The sequence below is a fragment of the Microtus pennsylvanicus genome, chromosome 2 (assembly GCF_037038515.1).
Source record: "Microtus pennsylvanicus isolate mMicPen1 chromosome 2, mMicPen1.hap1, whole genome shotgun sequence".
In the NCBI taxonomy this organism is placed as follows: domain Eukaryota; kingdom Metazoa; phylum Chordata; class Mammalia; order Rodentia; family Cricetidae; genus Microtus; species Microtus pennsylvanicus.
In genome coordinates this window covers 138,836,431-138,854,375 of record NC_134580.1, presented here as the reverse complement: position 1 = coordinate 138,854,375, position 17,945 = coordinate 138,836,431, and the positions used below count along the sequence as shown (strand labels likewise).

General features: G+C 52.3%; 1 protein-coding gene across 2 annotated transcripts in view; it reads left to right on the top strand.

Moving 5' to 3' along the window:
• Positions 1 to 467: 467 nt before the first annotated feature.
• Positions 468 to 17,945, top strand: part of Rims4 (regulating synaptic membrane exocytosis 4) — a 59,313-nt gene continuing 41,835 nt past the window's right edge. For both annotated transcript variants that reach the window (XM_075962992.1, XM_075962991.1), the window contains exon 1: positions 468 to 858. In XM_075962992.1, coding sequence (XP_075819107.1) covers positions 762 to 858 — 97 coding nt within the window. In that variant the 5' untranslated portion in view covers positions 468 to 761. The remainder of the gene's footprint in view (positions 859 to 17,945) is intronic.

Genomic DNA, 17,945 nt, shown 5'->3' with positions numbered 1-17,945 from the left:
TCTACAAGGGTGTGTCTGCTCAGTTGTCCCTCCGACCCCCGAGTGTGAGGGAGCCGAGATCTCTCTTACCCAGTGAATACATCTTGATTGTGCATCTGAGGATCTCAGTATGAATTGAAGTCCTAGGGGGATCTGGCAAGTGTTTTTCTTTTGATTTCTTGGACTGTGTCCCTTTGGACACATCTGGGTCCCTGGGTGAGGCCTGCTAGAATCAGGGTGACTGGCCACCTGCCTCTGGAACGGGTCTGAGAACTCACAGTCACGGGTGAGAGCGGCCACTGGGGGTTCAACCGCAGCAGCAGGGCGCAGACAGCCTTGCTGCGGGCTCATGCACCTGCCGGGTTGGCAGCGGCAGCGCAGCCCGCACCCTCGCGGCTCCCACGCCCCGCCCGCGGCGCCCCCTCCCCCGGGCCGCGGCGATTGGCTGCGGCGCTCGGCTCCGGCCCGCCCCGCGCGGTAAGCAGGCTGGGGGCGCCGCGGTCCAGAGCGCGCTGCGCCGCCGCCACAGCAGCCACCATCACCGCCGCCGCCGCCACCACCACCACCACCACCGCCGCCGCCGCGAGCACCGCGCGTCTCTAGCTCCACGCGCCACCAGCGTCCGGCCCTCTGCGCCCTGCCGCCAGCCCAGCCGCCCGCCCGCGGAGCCCCGGGTCGCCGCCACCACGCCGCGCGCCGTACTCCGCGTCAAGAATGGGGCGGCCAAGCTGCCCAAGCCGCCCGCCGCCGCCGCGGCCGAGGCTCCCGGCGCGGGTGCGGGCATGGAGCGCTCACAGAGCCGTCTCAGCCTGTCCGCCTCCTTCGAGGCGCTCGCCATCTACTTCCCGTGCATGAACTCCTTCGACGATGAGGACGCAGGTGAGCGCGCCTCGGTCCACCCACCCCGGGAGGCTGTCCCGGGATACAGATGCCTGGGACCCTCGGGGACCCGGGGCGCTTGGGGGAGGCGACTACTGTCTCCACTGTACTCCCGGTCCCGCCCGGATAGGTATCCAGGGGTCCTTTCCACTCCCTCGGGACCCCAGGGATCTAGGATAAGCTCTGGTCCTGCCCCTCCGCCCCAGGAACCCGTTGATCATCTGCACGCATCCTTCTCGCGCAGGTGGGCCCTTGGGTCGCCTGGACTCAACTCTTCCTATTTATGTGTACCTACAAGACTCCCCGGCTACCCGACTTGCCACCACCTAAGTCTAGTATATGGCCCCTAATCAGATCTTAGGGTTTAGGCCGCCTCACCCCTGGGCTTCCGACGTGCCTCCCTGCCGTCTGTTGAAGGTGGTACGCAAACCTTACCTCTCTGAGGTCTTTGTCTTAGCTACATCCGGAGGCTCCCCGCTTAAGACCCCTGTTCAGAGGCCAAAGCCTTGAGTGCCCCTGTTTGTCTCTCGTTCCCTTCCCCCACAGGCTGAGGCTCCAGACTCTCTTCAGATTGGGGCGGGCCGCACAGAACTGGCCCGGTGTCTGCTGGCCTTTCCTCTTTCCTCCCCAGGGAGGTGTAAGGCAGCGTAAGTGCTAACTACACTAGCGCACCTTCCAGTGTGTGCCCCTGACTCGGGTGCCCTTGTCCCTAGAGTACCCTTTCTGGATGGGCTGAACCCAGCTACCAACCCGCAACTCAAACCTTCTGCTCCTAGGCCTAGAAAAACAAGAAAACCAAACCAAACAAACCAAAACCAAACCTCCCCCCTCCCATGGCAGCCACTGCCCAGGGGTGGGGAGGAAACCAGCTCTCCGATCCTGGGACCAGGCAGAGGGTACAGAAAGCTGTGAGTTTGGTTTTGGGGTAAAGCAGGGAATCCAACAACAGGTGGGATACCTTGAAGATTTGGGTGAGAGGTCCTCCAAAGAGTGCCAAGACTAGGAGTTAGAGTGAGATTCCAATCTTTATTCCTTTATTCCATAGCTGTGACCTTGGACAAGTCATGCCATCGGGAGCCTCAGTTTCTTCACCTGCAAAATGCAGGTGACGCCGCCTCAGAGACGAGGCTCCGTGTGGTGGGAGGGTGGAGTGAAACGGTTCTCGAACTGATAATTTGAGTGTTTGAAGTCGATGAGGGGCGGGGAAGAGGAGTGTGTATATGTGTTGGAACAAGTGGGTTCGATACTGATTAAAACACGAATTTTCTCTCAAAAGGAAAAAAAAAAGCACGTATGCATTACCCCAGAATTTTGCTGCACTATTTAAGGAATTCAAGAGCTCAGCTTTCAACTCCCTGCTGGCTGGAGCTTTCTGCCTGGGTTCTGTTATGTGACAGAGTGGTGGGTCATGGGTGCTCACCTGCAGGTGACCGATGGGGAAGGGAAAGCTCCCCAGAGTCTATGGGTGCTGAGGTAGTGGTAACTGTTGAAGCTGACCCCTGAGAGAATTTTCTACTGCCCTGGAGGCGGGAGTTGGGGGTGAAGATGGCTGTGACACATTCAGCCTAGGTACTAGGCGTCTAACACATCAAACAACGGAGGCCCAGGAGCTCAGCTTCTCCCCTGATATAGCTGAGGAATGTTGTATTATTAGTCTAGACAGGACCAGGTGAGGTGGAATTGGGGAGGGGCCCCCAATGTGGTGACCTCTACAGCAGCTAACTCAGAGAGGGAGGAAATCAGGCTTGCTGTAGGGATGGGGTGGCGAGGGGGGTCTTGGAACCCCTGTGGAGGGAGCAGGCTTCCAGCCCTGAAAGGATGTCAGGTTGCTCTCCTAAAGTTCAGCAGGCCGCTTACTTGGGTCTCAAGAGGCAAGCTGGGCAGGAGCCCGGGAGTGTGGGAGCATCCGAGACAGGCATGGTTTGGTTTTTCTCCAATCATGCTGCAGATGGTGGGTCACAGACCTTGACTCCTGCAAGACTCTCTCTAGGCTTCACTTGAGTCAAGGACAGCTTCGCTGAGAGCATTAACAGTAGTTCTAAATGCTAGTCTAATTTCCCCCTTCCTAAGTGAGTTTCTTTAAATCCTGTGTTTCACTCGTAAGAGACCATCTTCAGCCCTCCTAGGCCCCAAATCCACAGGGTGGGGATTGTGTATCTGGGAGAATGTGTGTGAATGACTGAAGCCCTTGTGTGTGTGTGTGTGTGTGTGTGTGTGTGTGTGTGTGTAAAACCCAAGGTCATCCGGTGTCTCCTGCCCAAAGTTGAGAGCAGAACCAGGTTTCCGGCTCTCCTCAGAACACCAGTGGCTTCTCTTTCTGGAGGAGGGTTTTTAAAAAGCCAGATCTCACAGCGCAGAAATTGGTTCCCAGGTGAGAAGGCCTTGGGGAGTGGTTGGTAGCCCAGGGCTCTGCTTGGGCATCTCAGGCCACCTGCTCATGCCTAAGGCTGTCTCGAGCTTGGGAAGGAGGAGGAGAAAGTCTGCTTTCATATCTGGAAGAATAATGAGGGGTCGGTGAGAGTTGGAAGTAAGAACCATTGTCCTGATGCTTCATTTCTCTTGATCTTCTCATTCATTCATTTCCTCTTATCCTGGGCCTATTTCCTTTAAAACAGTACTGAGCTGAGCTAACATCTAAAGGCAGTTGGAATAGGTTCTGGGGTCCTGCACTGGGATTGGCTTAGCCAGAGGAGGCCAGCTCAGACTTGACTCCTCCTGACTTCCTCTCCTCTCCCACTGGCCCCTTTTATTGTCAGTCTGTCCTTGGTGGCTCCATTTCTGAAGTGTGTCCCTAATAGGCTACGTGCTCATCTGGGAGCCTCCCGTTTGTTGCTGTTTGTGATCCATGTCGAGATATCTTTTCCCATCCCTTAGATTAGGCTGGAGACATCTTCAAGGCTCTCGTGCTGTCTCCAGCTAGCTCCCTGAGTCATAGGCTGAGGAGGAGACTTTTCATCTGGTCTTTAAATGGGACAGATCACATCCCTGCTTTGGACTTAGGAGTGTTGGGCGGTGGGATAAGAGGAAGAAGCTGCCTTCTCTTCTCATGTCTTTCCAACACCCTTGAGCCCAAGGAAAGGACCACTGCAGGCTTGCTTCAATGCCTGTCAAGAGGAATCTTCCCTCGTGTGTTCCGCGTGCATGTCTTACGTTGCTGCTGCCTTACCTTGTTCCCAAGGACGCTAGGGCTTTAGCGAGGAGACTTGGGTACTGATGTCCATGCCTTTGTTGCTCAGTCTTACTGGCCATGGGTTTGCAACTAGGGTGGGAAGGAGCTAGACATGTGACCTTCTTCTCACCTACATGAGGAAGAAAATAGTAGTACTCCCGGTTAGATTCCATCGGGTCAATGTTTTTTTAAATTATTGTCATATGCTGCATGTCTTTCTAGGCATTTATTTTAATCTTTCCTCATAACACCTCCATAAAATTAATATCCTTTTTAACGCCCCCATTTTCTGATAAGAAAACTGAGGTCTAGACAGAGTAATTCATTCAAGGTCATTTAGCCAGGAAGTGAGGGAGTTAGGGTTTAAATCTGGGAAAATGATCCAAACACACTTGTTTTTAATCATGCTGCTTGCTATGCAGTGGGACCTGGCATGAAGTGGGCTTCAATACATTCTAGTGTTGGTCTGTCTCATTAACAAATGAGAGTTGTCTCTGAGCATGGCCATGGAGAAGACTCCTGTGCATTTGGGCAAAGAAAATCCTGCCTTTCATAGCGTTAGCTGCCATCATTTTAATAGGCTAATTTAGTTGCATCGTAGTTTATGAAGGTAGAGCTGGGCTCACCTTCTTGAAAGTGCCTAAAGGGTGGGTATCTCAGGGGACTTGCAAGCCAAAGGAAGGTAGGAAGCAGTCTGGCTTCTTATTTCCCTCCTCTTTCTAAAGAGTTTGTATGTAGCACATCCCCAGGCTGGTTCCCTAGGGGTATAGTTGGGAACAGGGGTATATCCCCCTTTCTAGTAGATACCAAAAGAAGTTGTTTTATCAGGGTCTGGACCTGAGGCTAGTGTCCCTGAGCCTGACCAAGTGATTTGGCGTCTAGCTCTCCCCCGCCCGCCCAGGAGAAGGGCGGAGAAGCTGGAGGAGCCAGCTCTGATTTGCCCATAGGATGGATGCTTCGATCCAGCTCAGGGAGGAAGTTACCATGGCAACACCAGCCGGCTACCAGTCCCTCTTCTAGCAGTTAAGGCCACATCTCTGGGCTGGAATGCCTTTCATAGCACCTCCCTCTTCCGCTCAGACCAAATCTTTTTGAGGGGAGCATGGTGGGTGGGATCCACAAACTAGTACCGCAGCCCTCATCCCCACCCCCGCTTTTGAACAGAGGGGAAATGGAGGTGGTTGTTTGAGTTACTTCGAGGTTGTGAAGCCACCCATTTCCTGCCAAATAGATCTTGGCAGGAGGAATCAGGGTTCCAGTTCCTGCCAGCACCCCCAGGCACCTGGAATGACCACACTGAAATCTCACCCTCCCTCCCAAATTTACAGGATTTGGCGGAGTTTTCGTTCCCAGGCCAAGTGCTAACTTTTGTCCTTGAAATTTGACCCAAGCTTCATCTGGGAAACGAAATGTCCTACAAAATGCTCCTTCCCCTAGAAATGGTGGGAACACAGTGAGCCCTGCAGCTCCAGAAGGGGGGCTGGGCTGTGGGCATGATACAGGGAGGCTCCAGTCTATCATATCTTTACGGGGGGGGGGCGGGCACCTTAAAGCTTGAGTCTCGGCTCTGGAGCCTCCTCTATCTCTCTCACCTCCCTCACCCCAGGGGAGGTTACAACCTGTGCCCCTTTTCTTTTCTGCCATCTATTACCCACACCCCAGCTTACCACCTAGAACTGTAATCTCCTTGTTTTTTTTGAGAAAGGGTCTCACTAAGTAGCCCGAGCTGGCCGGGCATTCACTGCGTAGCCCAGGCTTTCCTCAAATGTGTGATCCTTCTGCCTCAGCTTCCTGAGCACTTGGATTACAGGTCTGTACTGCCACACCCAGCTCCGTAATCGTCTGTAAGTCTGGGAGCTGGGCAGAATTCTTCTTGATGGGGAAACCTGAAGCCTTTTAGTGTATCAAGCCGAGTGCCTTTGTAGTTCAAGTTGAGTAATAAGGTGAGCATGTAGACCAGGGCACTTGCAGCATGTTATCCTGAAGGAATCATTTCAGGAAAGCCAGGTGCAAGGACACACACACACACACACACACACACACACACACGGACAGACGGACGGACGGACGCACACGTGTACTGCTGCTAGGGTTTTCTCTGACCCCCAGAGCTCTTTTCTTCAGTCCCCTGCTTGGGCTCCAACTTTCTTGGTTTGCAGCTGTCCTCCACTCCTCCCCCTCCCCACTAGGTGGGGAAGGAAAGATTCATCTAGTTGGTTCCCTTCGGAGCAGGAGGCCCCGCCTCCCTCCTTGCCACTCTCCAGTGCTCTGGCTGGAGGCTGAGTTGGGGGCAGTTGGACTGTGCAGGAAAGTGGAACTGGAAGGCAGCACCCCCACCCCAGCTGCTTTTCTACCCCACAGCCATCGCCAGTATACCCTTGAAAAGCTAGCAGGGGAGTGCCCCTTCTGTTCTTGGGGCCGCACCAGTCACTGTCTTTGTGAAAAGATCCTAGAGCTTGAATTTGACTCCATGACCCGTGGCCTCAAGCAAATCCCTTCAGCTTCCTGAGTTCAGGGTTCAAGGAGGGATAATGATCTTGGTCGGAGCATCTCTCAGGATGGTTTAAAATAAAATATCTGAAGGGCTTCCTTGGTGGTGTCCACTGCTTTCCACGATCTCATGGATTTCTGTATCAACTGAGGTGCTGGCTGCTGCTACATTCATGCCCATTTTATGGATGCCAAATCCTAGTCAGCGGGGGCCATCCACGGATGGTGATCTCAGCCCAGCCGTGCTTGCCTGGAGGCTACCTTCCAGCTCTGGAGATGAATTCCCATGTGGGAAGGGGCTGTCACAAGAGCAAATGACAAAGGCCAGGGTACTGGGGCCCGTTTGGCTTATGTAAGCCCTCCAGGGACTGGCAGCCTGCTACAGACCACCGTTCCTGGATGGTCCCCATGAGTTGGCCAGCGGCAGCTGTGGCTGCGTGACCTCCTTGAAGGATCCAGTTGTCTGCCCTGGCCCTGAGGGCCCAGCCGTCACCTGCCTCTGCAGAACGATGTAGGCCAGGACTAGATTATATTTAACGCTGTGCTATTTCTACTTGACAGCTCTGGAGCACCACTCCCCTCCTCCCTCCTCCTTCCTCCTTCCTCCCCCCTCCCCTTCTGATTCACTTGGAAACTGATGTCAGCGCCTTATTCTTAGCCCCCGTAATTGTAACTGCATTGAGCAGCGCGTACTTCATTAACAGTTTCTGCGGTGGGGGAGTGAGAGGGCTGGGTGCCTGGGCAGGGACACAGGTGGAGTTGGGACAGGGGAGGCACTGCCGGGACCCTGGCTAGCTGCCTACTTTGGATGGACCAAACTGGGTGGGTTCCAGGTCTGGCTTTCTAAGACAAGCTGTCCTGAAAGGACCGTTGGAAAGTAGTGGGTGGTCCGTTCTCCTCACTAGGCAAAGAAGAAAACTGAGGCTCAGGTGGGCTGGGGTGGCTTGTCAAGGTCACGTTAATGGTTCAGAGTCTTGACTGTTGAGCTTTTTGGCCTTTATTCATTAAGTTATTCAGTGCCAAACTACATTCTAGGTGCTAGAGATGTACTGGGAATGAGTCAGACATGGTTTCTGCTCTACTATGGGAGCTGTGTCCTGGCCTGAGGCATATAGACAGTAACTATGTAATCAATTCAAAATACATATTTTCAGATTGTCTTGAGTGATGAGCGAGGAGATAACACCAAATTGTCAGGGGAAACTGAGGCGCAGTGAAAGCAGGGTTGAAGCCTAAATGACAAAGAGTCCAGCTTTTCCAGGTAGGTAGTCCAGGGCAAAGGCCCTGAGGTCAGGGTGACCCAGAGAACAGAAGGCAGACAGAGGTAGGTAGCTGGTTAGGAACTGGATCTTCATTGCCTGGTAGGGAGTGATCAGGGGTATCTGGTGGGGGAACTGAGGTCCGGTGTGGGGAAAGGAGAGACCCCCATGTGAACAGAGACAGAGTGAAGGACCAAGAACACCTCCTCAGACCCATCCTTGGGAGCAGGTGGCTATACTTAGAGAGCACAGCCTGGCTTCCTTGGGGCTGAAGGTGGGGGGCACTGTGGAGCCAGGCAGGCCTCTTACTACTCATCCTGCTTGCCCTTAATCCTCCTCCTCTTCTTCTTCCTCACTGGACCCAGCTCCATAGCTTCTCAGGCTGACAGATCTGAGAGGGACCCTGGCAGCTTCCACGGTGGGGAAGAGAGTGAGGTTGTCCACAGACCCTTGCTTCTGTCCCTGCTTCTTTTAACTCACGTTGACCTTGGGGACCCTGGGGCAAGTCTCTTCACCTCTCTGCACTTAATTTCTCCTCTGTAAGATGGGCCATGGTCATAGACACCTCATTGCTGCAAGGGATGGATTATATAACGTACATCTCCAGAGCTGGACATGGAGGGCTGTGGCCTCTGTGATTTTGCATCCGATACACAGTTCACAGCAGGTTTGAGCAGTGGCGACTGCTGTGGTTTCCCATCAGTTTGAGCAATGAGCCCCAGAATTACCTAGGTCTGTTCACAGGTGACTGTAGACACTGCCCTGATCCAGGTTTTGTTTTGTTTTGTTTTTCAAGATGGGGTTTCTCAGTAGCTTTGGAGCTCTGGAACTCACTCTGTAGACTAGGTAGGTTTTGAACTCCCAGAGATCCGCCTGCCTCTGCCTCCGTAGTGCTCAGATTAAAGGTGTGCGCCACCACTGCCTGGCAGATCCAGGGTTTCTTGTTCAGTGTGGGACAGTCCTTGAGAGCCTTGCTTCTCACCATCTCCCTCACCTCTCTCTTTCTCCCTTCCCCTCTCTGTTTGTCTCTCTGTCTCTGCCTGACTGTCTGTCTGCCCATCCCTCTCTTTCTCTAGGGTGTGTGTGTGTGTGTGTGTGTGTACGTGTACATGTACATGAATGTGTAGAGGCCATAGGTCAACCTTAGGTGATGTTCCCCAGGCACTATCTACCTTGTTTTTGAGTCAGGATCTCTCAGTGGCTTGGAACTCAACAAGGTTGGTCAGTCATGGACCCCAAGAATCTGCCTGTCTCCACTTTCCCAGCCCAGGGATTACAAACATGTCTACTATATGTGGCTTTTTTATGCAGGTTCTGGGGCTCAAACTCAGGTTCTCATGCTTTTGGGGCAAGGACTTTAACTGCCAGAGCCATCTCCCCAGCTCAAATGATGGCCTTTGAATGCATCTCCCCACGTCTTCGGCTTCAGTGCTGCTGTTGTCTGCAGGCCCTCTTGTTTCTTCCTGGTCTCTGAGGGCCAGAAGAACCTCAGCTGTGTGAGACTTACAGTGAGCTCCCTGGAGCCTCCGGGAAGCCCCGTGACCAAGTGAGGAATGCAGCAGTGTGACTTAGAAGATGCAGCAAGCCGAGAGCTGAACAGAGGCAGCCCTGGGATCTCGGAGGGACAGGGTCCAGCACCTTTTACCAGGTGGAACAGGGCACTGCCCTGTCCTGCACTGAAGAAAAGTAGGCAGGGCCATGTGTGCATACAGACAGTTCATTCGAGGACAGCCTCGACTCGGAAGAAGTAAGTCAAAGTGATCATGGGTCTAGAAACATACCGCTGCGAAGTGGTGCCAAGGGGCTGGCTGAGTCAGTTTGTTGAGATGCTTCTGAGACAGGACGGCCAGTGTCTAGGGAATGTTTAGCAGGAGGTGGACCTTGCCTAGTAATAAATTTCTTATCTGGCCCAAATACAACTCCAAAAAGCAAGACAAGGTACCTAGAGCTAGTCTGCTGGTGGGGTGTGACCATAGCAGATGGAGTGCTCTCTTGGAGGGGTGGCTTGGGTAGCAGCGGCCTGCCAACTGTGAGTCCACTGTAGGTAACTGGCCTGGGCTTCAGTCTTGTGTGCTACAAAATGCTGCACAGAAATCGAGATCCTGTGACAGTTTGAGGCTGTCTGTACCACATGTGGAGAAACAGAAACTGCTGCCCTTCCTGGCTTCCTGGAATGAGGCGACACACATGCATAGCTGGCTGAATGGTGGGAGGGTGGGAGCGTGTCACAGACTGGGGTGGCATTGCCTGGGCCTGGCTGGATAATGGTTCACTGGGTGCCCCTGGCTGCCTTAGGAGTCTGAACAGTCATGAATCTTGGTGTCTCCTCTGGTCACGTGTGGTTGTGTGTGTATGTGGGTGCATGTGGGTGCCCATGAGTCCTGGAAGCCAGAGGACAACTTTGGGCATTGTTCTTCGGGAACATCCATCTTATATCGTTTTGTTTTTAAGTCAGAGTTTCTCATTGGCCTGGAACTTTCCAGTTAGGCCAGGCTGGCCAAACAGTGAGCCTCAGGCACACTCCTGCCTACCCCTCCTGTACTGGGGAGGTACAAGGTTGCACCACCACCCCATGGTTTTTATGGGTGTTTTGGAGGTTACACTCAAGTCTTTACATAGAGAGCAGTATACTGAGCCCTCTCTCCAGGTGCCCCCAGGACTCGGTACCCCGTCTTCCAAACGAGAGCCTGTTAGTCTTCGATTTCACAAGAGCAGAGCCTCCTACAGAGAAAAGGTCTCACCCCTCACTTATTTCCCATCCCAAGTTCTTTCATTCAGAGTTCCTCTTTAGCTGATCTTTGGTGGATGAATCATTGAATAATTAAAAAAAAATAAGCACTCAGGAGGCAGAGGCAGGCAGATCTCTGAGTACGAGGCCAACCTGATCTACAGAGTAAGTTTCAGTACAGCCAGGGCTACAAAGAAAGACTTGTCTCAAAAACAAATAAACAAAAAAACAAATTTTTTAAAAAATAATGGATTTTGGACATTTGTGTGTGCAGATTCTAAAATTAAATGTATGAAAGATACCCAGTGAGAAGTGTCCTGGGCCCCCCATCACTGGATCTTCCTGCCCCCTCCAGATATGCGCACTGGCACCAGGCTTCACAACCAGGTCTGTTACTGTTGTGGATAAAAACATCTGTGTTGGAACGAGCTGAACAGCACCAAAGGCCATCAGAGAAACTCTCCACCCACCTCCCGCCGGTCCACTTCAAAGCCACCACGTCAGTCTTTGGTTTTTGTTTTTATTTTTGAGACAGGATTTCCCAGTGTAGTCCTGGTTGTTCTGGAACTCACTCTGTAGATTGGGCTGGCCTCAAACTCAGATCCACCTGCCTCCCTAAGGCATGCACCATCATGCCCAGATCTTCGAGGCTTCCAGTGTCTCCTTGCTTTCCTGTTATCAGATTGAATCCAGTGCCTGTGATGGGCTCCGTCTCTGAGCCAGGCACTGTGACGGCTGCACAGGAGCCAGCTGAGCCTGGGTCACTGAGTCAGATTTCAGGCAGAAGGTGTGGGTTTAGTCCTGGCCCTGCCGAGTGTTACCGAGAGACTGTGATGGAGTTATGTAACCACACTGAGCCACCTGTAAAATGGGTTTATCGGAGTCCCTTCCCACTGCAAAGGTGCTGTGAGGATTGAATGAGTTGGTATTTGTCAAGTTCTTTATATAGAGCCTGGTGTGCACTAAAAGTGAGGTGTTCTAGTGCTTAGTATTACGGGGCTTTAACCCCTGAGATTGACCCTGGCTATCTTGGATAAGGACCAGCGAGGCATCCTCATTTGTCCAAAGTCTCCCAGCAGGTGGCTAAGAAAGCCAGAAACAGTGCCAGTGTTCCCATACTCGTGACTCAGCCTTCCCTGACCCCAGATGTGCCATGTGCTATGATGGATGGACCCTGCTGGCACCTTAGGCTTCAAGTCTGTACCATACATTTCCAGCACGCAATGTCCCTGGAAAATGCCACTTGCAGTCCCCCGGGGACCCGGTGGGAGGATGTGTCACTGATTGGGACCTGCCATGGAAATTAATTAGAGCCTCAGAGCATGTCTTGAGGAACATACTTCTTATGCCTGAGTCCAACACCATGCTGGACCAGGAGTCTCTAAGGCCTACTGAGCCTGGGCTAGGCCACCCTCAAGTGCCCTGACACCAGGATACCCCGGATCAGTGGATAACTGGGTGGGTATCAGTGCTGGAGAGGAGGGAACCTTCAAACTGGGAGTCTCTCGCAAGGGAGGATTTTGCACATAGGTGATATTTAGGGTCCTCGGGGTTGTCTCAGGTGGAAAGCAATATCGAGGCCATGCAAACTCTCCCTCCTACTTCACAACTTAACCTGAACTTTGAGTTTGGCTGAACACAGGTATGAGGCACGGCAGAGAGGCCTATGAGCAAGGAACACAGGAGCCACCATGGGTATCCGACTGCTTGTGCCCAGAGTGGTAGCATCTGAAACCAGCTTTCTGACCCCCTGTGTTAATAGCCTTCCAACTGGGGAGCAGACATAACTTCCAGGGCCAGGCAGTTCCCATCGGCCAAAGGCGGGGCTTTAAAGTTAGGACAGCCACTTAGGTGATGAGGGTGGTGCTTGGTAAAACGGTATATCCAGGGCACTGATGGGGCCCAGACATCTGCAGTCAGGGAACTCTGTCTAGAGTAGGGGAAGCTGATGAGCCAGCTCTGTACTGACCCATGCCTAGGCAATGGCATGTCGCCTGTTCATAATTCTGTGAGGTAGGCCTGGTTATCTCAAGAGGTCCACTTACAAAATGAGTCTATGGCTTGACTCCTGTCTTGGCCAGGGCTGTCCACCTCATGAGAGCTGGAGCCTAAGTCTGAACCCATCCCAGTGGTCTCTTCCGCCTTCTGCACTGCATTTCCAGTTCTTCCAGAACATATATGTGTATCCGATGCTTCCCAAGGCTTCTTTCCCAGTGCCACCTCGGAGGCCATCTGCCTTGACTTCCTCTTTGCATCTTCCAGGCACAGAGTCCTCCAGGCTGAAAAGGGATTTCAAGCTTCTCAATCTCACATTGTCCCATGGAACCGTGGCCTGAACTGGAGAAGTGGGCAGGCTGCCTGAGGGGATGTGACAGTTTGCAGGGAAGCCGATCTGTCCTAGGGTGACCTGGATTTGAGATCTCATTTCTACCAGTTTGTAGATTGGATGACCCCGGGGCTTGTCATTCTCCTCTTGAACCCTGGTTTCCTCATTGGCTGAACAGCGCGTGGCTCTAAAGCAGCAGCTAACCTGAGAGCTCAGGATGCTGCATGAACCCATTTGACTCTGGTATGTCCATGGTGGAGAAGCTGAGAAAAGAAACAGCGATGGCCTCTGTGTTTGTGGAAGAAGCAATGTATGCACAGGGATAGTCTCAGTTTAGGGGTGCTCTGCAGAAGGGGCACAACAGCACTTGCCCTGCTGTCCATGTTTGGGTTTCCTCAGATGCAGACTGAGGTGAGGGTTCAAACTCAAGCCGCAGAGGAACCTTGCTCATGAAGATACTGTTTTTTTCTGAATTGAAAGTCAAATAGCGATTGTGTGTTATTCATAGAGTTGACAAAAGTGGTCTGTGATGCCCGGGAGGGATGTGAGAAAGTGAGACAGGGGAAAAGCCAGACACAGCACGTCTTTAGGCCGGTGACCTCTGAGTGAGGAGGACTGGAGGTTAGCCTGGCTGGAGACTCTGGGGATACTCTCTGGGGCTATTCTGTGAGAGGCCATACAGCCGCAATACGTTGGTCTTTTCAGGTCCTGGATCTCTGTTGCAACTTTTCAGCTCCACGGGTTGTATGCAAATGAACAAATACTGGGTCCTAATAAAGCTTTATTGACAGGTGAACTCAGACTATAAGGGCTGTAGCTTGAGAACCCCTAGAGTAGAAGGCACACTTGAACAAAGGAACTGGGTTGTTTATGTTTCAGTTTCCTTAGTAATGGGAGCAGGGGTGGGTGCCGAGAGTGGATCATCGTCATTATTTTCAGCAGAATGGGGAGGGGGGAATAACCCTCCAGCAAAGAAATGCAGGTGCTGGTAGAAGAGGTCAGGATAGGGGAGTGAACCCCGGGATTGGCAACAGCTCACTGTAGCTAGGGGTGTGGCTTGCTTGATCACTAGAAGGCAGTGTGGAGAGAAGGCTGAAGGATGAACAGAACATCAAGAGCATGACGGGGGGCGGGGGGCTTATTACCTCACAGTTCTGCCGTTAGCAAGCACATGACAGGGCCTTATTACCTCACAGTTCTGTTGCTCTCTGGCTCAAAATGGCGTCTCCACACCTGATGCTTCGTTGCTTTCCATGCTCTGGATGGAACCCAGGACCATGCATGTGCTAAGGAAGCTCTCTTCCAGGGAGCTCTTTCCCCAACCCCAGTAGATGATCTTGTTCTAGCTTTCCTCTTCTGCGCCTCTCCTGGCTGTCCGCTCCTGGGGTGCCTCTCCCTCCTCTGGGAAGTGCTGCTGAAGTCCTCCGCTTGCACTGTGTGTTTCCATGGCCCTCTGCTTTTCTCATTCTCCAGGGACTTGTGTGATCCTGTGTCCCACCCGGGCCACTGGTTTAGGACAGGCGGTTCTGGCTCCCGAACCTCTTCCTCCCTTCCTAGTACCTCGTTCCTCCCTTTCTTTCTCTAGTGGCTGCTGTTGCCAGGCCCCGTTCTGGGAACCCAAGTCAAGTTCCCTCTCATTGTCTTCATGGAGTGATTTTTTTGGGTTGATATTGGACAATCCAAAGAAACAGCAGATGAGTCTGTCACTCCAGTGGTAAGAGCCAGGTAAGACAACATCCTGGAAAAGGCCATGGCAAGGGAGCTGACCCTGAGAAGGACAGAGGGGACAGCTAAGATGGGACCTGGGGCATGAGTACAGTTGACCTTGTGCGGCAGCAGAGGGTTAGAGTGTTAGAGTGGACAGGAGGCCACTGTGCCAAGCTCCGATAGACAGGTATGGGGACACAGGTGGAGTCCTGGAGTCTCCAGTCTGTGTGGTTGTTCTGCCCATCCCACTCTGTCCCTGTCCCTCTAACTCTCTCAGGTGCACACACACACACACACACACACACACACACACACACACACACCACACTAACCTAAGGTCTGTCCATGATAGAACTATAACTAGATTTTGCTCTCCAATTATGTCTTCCAGAGGTTCTCCAATAAGATGGGGCATGGTAAAAACCGAGGGCTTCAGAGTCAGGAACCCCAGCCTGACCCCCACTGGCAATCAGGAACCTTAACTATGTTATTTGCGACTCCAAGGAGATTGTCTTTTTTGCTGTAGAAGGGAACAATGCTGATTAGCCCCTACACACGGAGCCCATCACCTCACTCGCTCAGCGAAGCCCCATGGCGTCCTAAGGAGGATTGATGATGTCATGTTACAGATGAGAAGATGGAGACCCAGGATGGTCACAGAGGCCACCCAAGGTCACACAGAAGGGGTCAGGGGCAGGGTTCCTGGAGTCTGACCTTAGCTTCTTGGCTTTGCTGCCATCTCGTAGGTTAGGGGTAAGAGAGAGGAGCCTTCACCCAGTGAGACCTAGAGCTCAGGAAACATTAGCGCTTGTCATGGTCGGCAGCTGTCAAGGACCCTGAAGTTGGAAGAGGGCTGGGTCTTTTGAAAGCCCAGAGGAAGGACTATGTGGCTGGTGGGGTGGCATATTGGGTCATACGTCATTGCCGCCCCTTGCACCTGAACTTCAGGGCAGCTGGAGGCATTGTTGTCTGTTTAGCAGGTATGGGACATGACGCTCAGACATGGGGTTTGCAAATATTCAGAGACCTCTTTGGCCTCACAGGGCAGAGTGGAGACAAAGGGGAGGGTCGGTCCCTTTGCACATAGTGATTCTTTTCACATGGATGGGCACTGGTCCAGGCCTGTGATGGGCCGATGTCCAAGCTGCTGCGTAGGCCAGAGCACCGAAGGGAAGGCAGGAGTATATCACCAGGCTGGTCTGGTGATGCTCGGAGGCAGGGAAGTGCAGCTGGAAGGCAGAAACAAATTACTCTCCCAGAGCCGAGGCCGGGCCAGTTCCTGCCGGGTTACATTATTAAATTTGTAATCTTCGTTCTAATACTTTCCAGCCGTGAATAAGAGCCAAATTTAAAATGCCGGCTTTACATTTCTGGAAGGGGGTTCTTTGTCGAGAGCTTTTGAAACCCGTAATTTTTCTCCAGAGGTGACTGTCTGAGTCTTTTTTAAAAAATTAAAATAATAAAAAAAAAGGAAAACTATTCTTTAGTTAAAGGTTGAAGCTGGAGGGGTTGACCCTGCTTGTACGTCTCCAGCCCTAGGAAGGGCTTAGCATCAGGCCAGACCTGCAGAGACTCAGGTCTGTCTTAGAATTTGAACCTCCAAATCTGGGCTTTGTGGAGGAAGAGAGTGAGAAAACCTTTAGGCTTACTCTCCCCCCCCCCCAGGAGGTGTCAGATCTCGAGATTTGTAAGAGAGTTTGGTAGAAACTGAGTCACCATTTCAAAAGGATCAGCCACTATTCCCGTGACCTGCAGGTGGTTACTGGCAGCCCTGGTTTTCTCACCACCTTAGTCCCAGTTTTTCAGAGATTTGCCAGATTCCCTGGTTGTTTCTGTCTGACCTTCCTCCAGCCAAGACCTATCTCATGGGTATGAGGAACCTTAGAAAGAGTGGCGCCACCCAGCTGGCCTTTACATGCTGGGGATCCCAGAATTCCCGACTTATGCAGCCGTGAACCAGTGGGGTCTATTCAGATCCCTTCCCTGTGTTCATCCAACTGAGGGCAGACTCCACCACTGGTGACCTGACCAGTGACCTTGAAGCTGCCCTTTGTGTAGGTGAAGACTGCACACAGGTGTGCAGTGGGGGCTGGGAGTGGCAAGCAGGGGTGGGCTATGGCTGAAATCCAGCACCCTCCTCTCTTGACCGTCAGCCGCGGGCCTCTGCGGATTCTAAATCTGAACCTGCCCCAGCCTTCAAGGTCATTATGAAGACATATTTCTCAGAATAGAAGGAGGGGACATATTTTATTTAGTAGCCCTGATTTATAACTTTTAAATATTTAGAATAAGTATGAGAGCCTCGTTTGTATCCCTGCCAGAGCCGTACATATTAGGGGCCTTTACATCATCTTTTGAACTAAGAGTGAGACAATCTGCTTGGCTCATCCACCCTTGTGACCCACGTCATGGGCTCAGGTGCAGGAGCCTGGCTTAGACGGCACTTCTGTGCCCACCGGAAAACAGTGTCTTTTCTCACACCCCGAGGCACTTCCTCCAGGAGGGCGAGTTGGAGAAAGAACCCCTCAGTCCAGTATCAGCAGTATATGCTCCGTGAGCAATGCCTCACCTCTGCCATTGCCACCCTCCCCGAGGCACCTTTGTTCAGGGCACAGCCTGCCTGAGAGTTCCCAGCATCCTCTCAGACCAGAGCCAGGGAGGAGCCGTCGTCAGGACCCAAAGGGAAAGTGTTGACATTCTGGGATCCAGAACTGTTCTCAGTGTTGAAGTCATCCTCGTCCTAATGGATGTGTCTGCCAGATACTCCGAGCACTTCAGCCCCTATCGAGGCATCAGGCTGGGAGGAGAATACGATACCACAGCTGACACTGCAGATGGAGAAACCGAGGCACAGAAAGGGCAGGCTTGAATTTGGCTCAGGATCGTTCAGTAGTAATTTCAGATCCACATATACTGCCTTTTAAAAAAAGCTTTTGTTGTTTTTTTTTTTTTTGTTTTTTTTTTTTTTTACATTTATCTGCTGATCTTGTGTATAGGAGCAGTCATGGCACAGTGTGTTCATGGAGGTCAGAGGACAACTTGCAGGGGCTGGTTCTCTCCTACTGTGTAAGTTCCAGGGATCACACTGAGGTTGTCACACCAGGTCACCTTTCATTGACGCAGCCAATGGTCACTGGCACTTGTTTCTGTGTGCTGGATCCTTGTTGCTATGGAGCCAGGACCTTCTACTGCCCAGGGCAAAGACAACAGGTCAGATAACTCAGGGCATGGCCAAGGGGATGTTCCATTGAGCGTAGGATGCTGAGAACCACTGTGGTTCAGAAGAAGGTGCTTACTAGCTGCAAGACACCCAGGCTTGGGCACAGGATAGGCTTTCTGAGAACAAAGTAATTACATTATTTATGTCTGTTGAGAGCGAAGTAGGTACAGTAGAAAGTGGATCCAGGG